Source organism: Solanum dulcamara, chromosome 11 (assembly GCF_947179165.1).
Source record: "Solanum dulcamara chromosome 11, daSolDulc1.2, whole genome shotgun sequence".
Taxonomy (NCBI): Eukaryota; Viridiplantae; Streptophyta; class Magnoliopsida; order Solanales; family Solanaceae; genus Solanum; species Solanum dulcamara.
Window position 1 is genome coordinate 32685876 of NC_077247.1, and position 10103 is coordinate 32695978.

A 10103-nucleotide genomic window follows, 5' to 3' on the forward strand; every position below is an offset into this window, starting at 1 on the left:
CTAACTAAAGATGATAATGAAAGACATTTTTATACACTAAAGAGAGAATAATAACATATGACACTTATGCAAATTAATATCACTCAATATTGATATTAAAATGCTTAAACACTTACATTTTATTATGAAGAAAAATTAAATAAAAACAAGTATTAAAGTGGCTTAGGCAATTATTCGGTAAACGTAACTAAATCTTCTTTTATTTTTTAAAATTCATGTGCGATCAAAAGGTGCCGGATAAAAAATTAAGACAAATGAAGTGATAGTTTAATAATTCATCCCTTGACACCAACATGGATTGTGGTGCAGTAATGAGACTGCTCCACTCTTAGCTAGATGTGTCGGATAAATCTTATTGGGAGTGCTACTTCCATAATGGGCGTTACAATGTGTGATTCAAATTTAATCGGGACTCCCATGCAGGTATCAAACACCAAATAAAAAATAAAATTAAAAAAATCATCCCTTGAACTTTAGAATATGGAGATAAAAAATTTTCCAAAAATATAGGTGCGTAAATAATTATTGCAAATGAATTTAAGAAGCAAAATATGTATAGATTAATCCAGAGTTTACTAACCAAAATCAAAAGACCATTTGGATTAACTTATTTTAATATATTTTTTAAATACTTTTTAAAGTGTTTAAATAAATTTTCAAAAACCTTATAAGAACTTATATTTTTAATTTTAAAAATTAAAAATAAATTAAAAATTAAAATTAAATTAAAAATTAAAAATAAATTAAAAAGTATAAATTAAAATTTTTAACTTATAAATTAAAAGCAATAAATTCATCCGAACAAGCTTTAAAATTTATAAGGTGACACACATGAGGGAATAATGAACCAAAAATTGTTTTCTTCTTTGTTGTTGTCGTTTTATGTGATTGCGGCAACGTTGTATTTTGCTGCGTTCACTCACGATTTTCAACTTACGACAAAACCATGTCTTAGAAAATTGTGATTCACAATAAATACCTACTGTTTAATTTAATTTATATTACGAGCTTTGTTTTTGTCAACTTTTAGTCAATTGTAAAATTTAAAGTTGTGTTTACGTTCCAATTATTAATTTTAAATTAATAATTTATATATATTTATAAAGATTAAATATAAAATTTAAATTAAAAATATTATCTTCTATCGAATTCATAACTCTTATTTTAGCTCTGCCCTTATGATACAGACATAAATATGCAACATCTGTACTTCAAATTTTTAAGTCGTGGGCGTTAATTCTTTCTTCTCCGTTAACACCTTATCTTTATGAGATAAGTGTCAAAAATACACCTAAATTATTCTTTTTTTAAAATTTCATATCTAAACTATAGAGAGTGTGAATTTCATACTTAAACTATCACTTATTAGTTTGAGAAACATACATCTATCTTTTATTCTATTCTCATCATGGTGTGTGTACCACACTCTCTCTTTAATGTAAAAAAATTTGTGACATCACATTCCACATGGACAAAAATAAAAATTAAATAAATTATTAAAATTTGTTAAAATTAAAGATTAAAGTATTACTTAACCCCCCAAACACCCCCTCTCCCCAAAAAATTTAAAATAAAATATAAAATATAAAATATTTTTCTTCTGCCACTCCACCACTTTCTCTCATCATACCTCTCTCCCCTCCAATTTTTTTAGTTTTATTTTCTAAATTTCTTTTATAAAAGTTTTTTTACTAAAATAAATCTTACTTCATCCCCCCACCCTTCAAATAATAATTTAGATATTATTTTAATTTTAAAAAGAAAATTCTACCCCGCCCCACCTAACCCTCTGCTTCCAATTTTTTTTTCCATTTTGTGTTAGATATATACATATGGTTTTAGGAAAGTATTTTTTACTTACCGCAAGACTTTTATTGTTGTTAAATTTGATACGCAAGTAGAAAAAAATATTGTCCTAAAAATATATGTACATATCTAACACAAAATAAGAAAAATGTAAAAAAAAATTAAGAGCAGAAAGTTAGATTGAGTGAATATAATTTATTTTTTAATAAAAAATAAAATAATAACATTTTTTAAGAAAATAAAAATAATAACATTTTTAGGAAGGGTTGCTAATATTAATAATTGATTTAATTTTTGTCATGATGGAATATTTTATCCATGTGACAATATTTTTAAAAAAAATAGAGAGAGTAGAGAGAGTGTATTATACACACTTCTAATAGTTCATGTATGAAACTCAAAAAAATGGAATAGTTTAATGGAGTAATACCAAACTATTCTTTTATAAAATCTTGGCATGATCATATTAATGGAGTAAATTGGTAGATAAATATTTAGTTGAAATTAATAAATGATTGATGTTTTTATAAAATATAAAAGTTTGGGGTTATTTTTAAATTTTTAAACCTTCCCAAGTTCCCAAGTTCTACTTTTTTTTAGAACTTGGAAACTTGGGGATTTTGCCAAAAATATTTGCCAAGTAATAACAAATTATATGGACAAATACAAATTTCCAAATATTTTTCAAGTTTTTTCCAAAAACTATTTGCGGCCAAACGCTACCTAAAAATTTGATTATTTTATATCTTTACTTAAAGATGCGGGATCATTTTGGGGCTTTTTTCCCGATATATATCATTGGTTTCATGAATAAGAAATTGGAAAGACAGCTAAATGGCAGAAAGCATTTGGAATAATAATGCTTAGTGCAAAAGCAGTACGTACTATACAGAGAAATTCCATTGACGAAGTTTGATCAATTATAAGGATATAAAATCAACTGTTTTATAAAATGCATGAGAATCTCAATGTGCAAGTACGTGACCTAAAATAGTAATTCCTGTAATTTAGTCCCAAACTCCGGCCTTATAAATAAAATTAACTTAGGTGCACAATAAAATTAGAACTTACATTAGATGAACAAAGAAAGTTTTTACTCGAAGTTTGAAAACTTCTTTTTATAACTCAATTGGTTTGATTTTGTACTTCCACAATGAAAATCTCAAATTTAAAAACTTCTATTGTAATCTTCACACGAGGTTGAGGTTTGTTTAGTATAATTTGCCTCACTTATAAAATTTATAAATAATCGCATAAAAATAAAATATTTTATGCACATTCAAAAAATGGAGATTCTGAAATTCTTTGTAATTTAAAAAAAAAAAGAAAAGGCAAAGCTGGTTAATGTAAACGGCAAAATTGGGCATAATAAATAGTGACTGGGTCGTTGACTTGTCTTTGAGATTAGTTATTGGCATTGTCAAGATCACAAAACTTCAAATATATGAGCTAAACCAGGAAACCACACTGTAAAATCACAGCAATTTATTACAGTTGAAAATTTGGCGCATTATAATATGATGGAGCCATCATTCTTGTTTCAACAATAATATTAGCCTTTTCCCCTAAGTTCCACCGTTTTTGTCAACTTTGCTCTTCTGCCACAAAAATCAAATGGTAGCAGTTTAGTATTGAGAGGAAAATAAGAAGAAAAGCCTAAAATTTAATGGGGAATTGTTTTGGATCGGAGATTTTAGACCCTAATCCTAGTACCAAAAGCAACTCAACTAGACCTTCCACCCCAGGTACCGTTTTCCTTCTTTTCTTTATATGCTAAACTAGTGGAAAAGTCTATTCTTTTTAGCAATGATTTTGTTCAAATTCCCAAATGGGTTCTGTCTTTTGCTATTTATGAGAAATATTTCGACTCTTTCTTGATTTTCTCTCTATTTGTCCAATTTTGTTGAGTCTTTACAAAAGGACTCAAAATGGCTTCTGTTTCATTTTCTTGACAATCATAACTTTTTGTTAGGACTAGTTGACTCATAATTTAAAGGTGAAATTTTTATGTTGTTTCTAATTTTTGCTAAAGCCCCTTTAAGATTTCATAGCTTTTAGCTTAATTAGGAGTAAAAAGACTAGATTTTGGGGATTTATTACATGTGTACTTTTTGTGCAGATACATCAAAGAATTACAGTAGTGGTGTTGGATTTTCGACTAGCAGTAGTACAGGGCGTAGCCGTTTTTCAGTGGCTGGAAGCGAGGATTCATATTTGAATGGAGAAATATTGCCTACCCCAAATTTGAAGACATATAGTTTTAATGATCTGAAGGTTGCCACAAGAAATTTCAAGTCTGATACGGTTTTAGGAGTGGGCGGTTTTGGGACCGTATTCAAAGGATGGGTCGATGAGAAGACGTTTACTCCAACTAAAGTTGGGACTGGGATGGTTGTTGCCATCAAGAAGTTGAACTCAGAGAGCATGCAGGGATTTGAAGAGTGGCAGGTATGACAACTTTTGAAACAATTGTAGGCATTTATTCTTTGCACAATAGTTTGACCTTTGCTGTTGGAGAAAGATCTTTCATTGCACAAACTAGGAAAATGCCCATGAAATGCAAAAAAACATAAGCTATCTTGTTGCTGCTCATTTGGGGACAATTATGTGGTGGTGCTTGTTAAATATGCCGAATAATTTGGGTATTCAGTTTCTGGTTAACTATTATATATGAAACATTTTCAGCTTTGGTTCTTTAGTCAAGTAAAACCTGTTGGTAGACAGGATAGTCGATGGTTAGAAAGTGTCTCTGTAACAAATTAGGATTGGCTCTTACATGGATGAACTCTTTGATGAAGCTGAATGAATAAACTACTAAAGTGAGATAATGTGTGTATTGAGACATCTTTATATGTTATTCAATCTTGAAGCAGTTACTGATAGATTTTATTTGTTTAATTTGCACATTTTCAAGCTGGAAACACAGACATTGATCTTGCTAGTTCACATTGTGGACTGATTATACACAATTACTCGCTGTATATAAAGTCCTCTTTTGGTTTGATTTGAGTCCATATTTCTCCATTTAGATCCCATCCATACAGATAAGGTATGAGCAAAACTTTATAGTTTGCATAACTATACAAAAATTGTGTGACAAATAATTTCTTATCTTGTCAGATTTTAGTTAGCAATGTGATATAATGTGTCAAACTTCCTATCTTACTCCTAATCACACATTTTTAGAAATGAGTACACATCTGCTTCCTGTAATAATATCACTTTTATTATTTTTGCTGAAATAATTCCTATAGTAACTTCAAGTTACCTTGTTCCTTGAACACATTTTCTGCCACTGTATAGTGGCCCAATATTTAATTGATGTCTTCAGGTAATTGTTGTGGGAGGAGACATGAAATAGTATAAGAGCTATCTGCCAATTTATATTGAAGGTCTCTCCAAAATTGTGGTGTCAGACTTAGCAAGTTTCATATCAGATAGTTTATTGAGTGGAGGAGGAAGAATACAGCCGCTGAACATCCTAAATCCAGCTAACTCAGGAATAAAAGGCAGTCTCTAACAAAATTGACTCATATTTGAGATATAATTCGAAGCAACATCAAGGGTTTCCATATGTATTATTGTTGTCCTCTATACTACACAAGTGTATGTGGTCGACAAGTAATATTCCTACGAGGACTTATGACTAACTTCAGACTAAATTAAGCTGTTTCTAACATCACTTATGTTACCTGCCACTGCCATTCCTGAAGTTGGGATGGCCGTTCCTTTATCTTTTAGAGAGAGACATACTGTTTAGTTATTTAGGCTTGATATTTCCTTATTTAGCTATCAGGAGCGTGTACTTGAACATTTCAGTATTCTTGTTTTGTTTATCAACTAACTTCTGTGTTGCTAGTTCACTTTTAAGTTTTATATTATTTATCATTTATAGACTATAGTTAGATGCTTTAGCTAATACTCCTAATCGTTCAATTAACTGCAGGCAGAGGTGAACTTCTTAGGAAGGCTTTCACACCCAAACCTTGTTAAATTATTGGGATATTGTTGGGAAGACAAGGAACTGTTACTTGTATATGAATTCATGCCAAAAGGAAGCTTGGAGAACCATCTTTTCAGAAGTAAGAAGTTCTGTAGTAGAGTTTCAACCGAAACAAGGTTAATAATGTTATGATCACTGATCTCTGGTATGTTGCTTTGCAGGGAGCACAGCTATTGAACCACTTTCTTGGGAGCTGCGGCTCAAAATCGCCATAGGAGCGGCACGAGGTTTAGCTTTTCTACATTCTTCAGAAAAGCAGATCATTTATAGAGATTTCAAGGCCTCCAATATACTGCTTGATGGGGTACGATCTTTTGACTTGTGATTCATTTGGTAGGCCAGTATTCTAATATGTTATAATTATAAGAGAATAAGGACAAACAAAAGCTAGATTCCAGAGTCAGCTACTACATTGGTTGGACAAGTGGCGGAAACACCCTTTAGTTATGGATGTAATTCGAAAGCTTTTCGCAGAAATTCTTTTTTATATGTGTGAAAATATTTTTTTTTCTAGAAAACAATATGTATATGTACAGTAGGTCGTCACTACTTGTAAATAATGCAAAGTAATTATCAATTTGGTACACAAAGTAAAGTCTTAAAGCACTACAATCCCAGATCCAAACCCACTCACAAACCGAGTAGTGACTATAAACTGATATCACTGCACAAAATCATGCATATGCCATTGCCCCTAGGGCTTTGGCCTAGTGCTAAGAACATAGCGCAATGTGTGTGTTTGGTGCCTTCATGCATTCGAACCTTGTCGTAGACAAAAGGTCGGTATTTAAGTGAAGGGTAGAGAGGTATCCATCAAGCTTCGAACTGTGCCGCACTGTCCCTCAGGAATTTCTCGATTATCAAAAAAAGAAAAGACAATACCCTTGATATGCCATTGGTTTGACATATACTAGTTGCATATCCAATGCTCTTGATACATCTTGTTAGAAGCTGGGTAATTTGGGTCAGTGGTAGTTTGACTGCCGTTGTTTGTTTTCATTTTTTCTGTTTGGAGTACGGGCATGTGATTGATTGAAGGGTATGGGAATCTTGCTATGGCTTAGTGCATATCCCTTATGTTTTCTCTTTCTTTTTTTCCTCCTCCTTTCACATATTTGAAACGTGAGCAAGACCCTAGATTCGGCTGGATTTCTGAAATTATTCATCTACTATATTTTGGCTTTTGAAAGATTTCCCCTTCCATATGGTTGCCCAATATTTCTCAACGAGGCTGTGAGTTTGTACATTATGCGATGATCTGAGTAATAATACTGAATTTGAATGTTTTATTCTGTTCAATATCATGAATATTAGTAATCTGATCTCATATTGTTTTTTCTTTTCTGATGGAACTAAATGAAAGTATAAGGAGTATAGCTATGTTTTTTCTTCAATAGATTTTCCTCTTTTCCAACTTTTATGTACATCTGCATTGGGGCAATTTTTTGAAGGTCTTCTACTTTTCTGTTTGTAGAGTTACCATGCAAAGCTATCAGATTTTGGCTTAGCTAAAGTGGGGCCTTCAGCTGGGAACTCACATGTGACTACTCGTGTCATGGGCACATATGGTTATGCTGCTCCTGAATACATTGCAACAGGTGAGCACTATTTTCGAGCCCTTATCCCTTTACTTGATTTGAGATCTACATATGAAATTACGAACGTAATTCCAGCAATTTTCAAAAGTGATTCCATATTCTCGAGATTTTAATGGGTGAGACTCATAAGTGACTTGAAGGCTTAGCTTTGACTTTGACTTGACTCAAGGAAGCTTAGTTTTCAATGTAACAAATAACCATAGTGCTTTATGAATTAGTTAAGTAATTGAATTCTCTTATTTGATAGATTTGTCTCAACTTTCAATTCAAGGTGGCTCTCTGTGTGCAAAAAATATAACTTGCACAAACTAGTTGGAATGTCTGCCAAAAATTAGAACTTCACTATTTCTTCTTATAATTTCTAGTGATCTTCGTATAACATTTTCCATGTTCTCCTGCACTGGCTTGGATTTCAGTACATAAATATACATGCACATCTATTGAACCGCCAGTAGTAATTTGATTGCCATTATGCTATGTGCATTAAACTGCAATTATAGATGTACATCTGATTTGCCAGTGTGCAGAGTAGCAAGACTACCTTGCAAGAAAAAGCGAGATCCCAGAAACATTTGCAGTATAATGTGTTAATCCAAGGATTCTTGTCATGTCAACAGGTCATCTGTATGTAAAAAGTGATGTGTATGGATTTGGTGTCGTCTTGCTTGAACTTTTAACAGGGTTACGAGCACTTGACACAAAACGACCTGGTGGACAGCATAATTTGGTGGACTGGATGAAACCGATGCTTTCTCACAAAAGGAAGCTGAAGTCCATTATGGATGCCCGAATGGAAGGCCAATATAGTTCAAAGGCAGCAGCACTTGCTGCTCAGCTTACTATAAAATGCCTGGAAGGAGAACCTAAGAAGAGGCCTTCTATGAAAGAAGTAGTGGAAGTGTTGGAACAAGTTGAATCCATAAAGGAGAAACCAAAAGCTACCAAAAGCAAATTCGAGCCTTCATCTCATCGATACAAGCAATCACCGAGAAGTCATCCTTCGCCACGTGGTGCAAGCAACCATGGATTTGGAGCTGGATCAGGAAGATGACCGGTACAACTGAAAAGGCAAATGCGAGCTGCAGAAAAATGAGTTTGTTTATACATTTAATTGTATTGAATTAGTTGTAATCCAATTTGGTTAATCATTATTTGGATAACAAATTTTGTAAAATTGGCTATCACATCTGTACTCCATGAGAATGAATGTATTACTAAACTTGTAAGAATACTGATTTCATTTGTGGAAGGTATGACTACGCCTATGATTAACAGACGCTCCTAACTGGTGAAATGTAAATTTGTATAAGCCAAAAGATGTTGTGAGGCTCAGTTTATTTTTGTTAAGATTAAAATATTTGAATTTGAATGTATATATCCTATTAAGATGTTGTATCAAAGGTTAAAGCGAAATAATTTAGATCCTTTGTTTTCTCAACATTTGAATAAATATAGTTTTTTTTATTGAAAATTAATAAATAAATTTAAATAATATATTAATTATTCCTATACTATATCAACTAATTATAAGAAGGAATATTTTTTTTCCGGTGGTCGTTGTGATGATTATTAATAGTGATGCTTGTGGGTGTTGGCTGATGTGATAATTGGTGATAGGGTTGTTGGTAGTAGCTACTGATGATAGTAGTTAATAGTGAATTCAATTTATGTGATAAATTTGGAGAGTTAATTAAATTTTTTTATTATGATTTGCAAATATTTTAAGTTATTAATTATTGTGATTTATAGTACTTTTTACATAATTTTCAGATAATATTATTTCTTCTGTCCTAATTTATGTGGCATCGATAAAATTTTGAGAGTCAATCAAATTTTTTATATCTTTTAAATATTTTACATTGTCAATTATTGTGATTTATAATACTTTTTACGTCATTTTCAAATAAGATATGTTACCCTTCCTGTCTCAATTTATGTGACACTGATAGGATTTCGAGAGTCAATCAAATGTTTATGTCTTATAAATTTTAAGGTTGTTAATTATTGTGTTTTATAGCACTTTTTAATAATTTTAAATAATATATGTTATTTTCTCTGTTACAATTTAAAGAGTCAATCAAATTTTTATTTATCTTTTAAATATTTTAAGTTATTAATTATTGTGATTTATACTATTTTTCTGTTTTAATTTATTTGTCTTACTATTTTAAATTTTTCAGGAATCTGAAGAAACACCCAAAAGTTTCTTTCACTTTTTTCAATTTAAATGGCTCAGAAAAATACAAAAAACCCTCCAATTTCTAATTATGACCAAATACAACTTCAATTTTCAAATATTATTTTTCACGTTGAAAATAAAAATTACTTTTTTCATACCCAAAATTTTCACGTCTAGTATATTTTATTAATAAAATATTAAAAATGCAATTATTAACATTTTAAAAAATAATTTGCTGTAAAATCAACAAAGTGAAAAAAAGAAAAGGTTGAGAGACAGAAGAAGTTGTGAGGCATGCAATAAAGAGAAATGAAATTGTAATTCAAAAGTAAGAGGTGAAGTGAGTTCCATATATATAAAGAAAAGACTTAATCAATGCAAAGAAAATTGAAATGTGGAAAGAGGAAAAATGACAGCCCACATACATTAAAAATGAGCACTACTTTTCGGCCGGAGGAAAAGGTAAAAAAAATATAGGCTGACTATTATGTTAAAAAAAATGATAAAGTACAATTCT

The 10103-nt window shown here is 31.1% G+C and overlaps 1 protein-coding gene across 2 annotated transcripts; it reads left to right on the top strand.

Annotated features, from left to right (window-relative positions):
• Window positions 1-3242: 3242 nt before the first annotated feature.
• On the top strand, window positions 3243-8692 carry LOC129873388 (probable serine/threonine-protein kinase PIX13). 2 transcript variants are annotated; one of them, XM_055948473.1, is made up of 6 exons: window positions 3243-3551; window positions 3926-4254; window positions 5753-5888; window positions 5971-6113; window positions 7284-7407; window positions 8088-8692. In XM_055948473.1, exons 1-6 carry the CDS (start codon window positions 3473-3475, stop codon window positions 8456-8458), a joined length of 1182 nt encoding a protein of 393 aa, XP_055804448.1. In that variant the 5' UTR covers window positions 3243-3472; the 3' UTR covers window positions 8459-8692. The 2 variants fall into 2 exon arrangements, with proteins under 2 accessions (XP_055804448.1, XP_055804447.1); XM_055948472.1 differs by having other exon boundaries at window positions 3244-3551; window positions 8025-8692.
• Window positions 8693-10103: the final 1411 nt, after the last annotated feature.

Bases quoted from the DNA above. Each gene is read 5' to 3' on its own strand.
- LOC129873388 (XM_055948472.1), top strand. From the start codon at position 3,473: ATGGGGAATTGTTTTGGATCGGAGATTTTAGACCCTAATCCTAGTACC. The intron at 3,552-3,925 runs GTACCGTTTTCC...CTTTTTGTGCAG, and splicing joins AACTAGACCTTCCACCCCAG to ATACATCAAAGAATTACAGT. The intron at 7,408-8,024 runs GTGAGCACTATT...TCATGTCAACAG, and splicing joins TCCTGAATACATTGCAACAG to GTCATCTGTATGTAAAAAGT.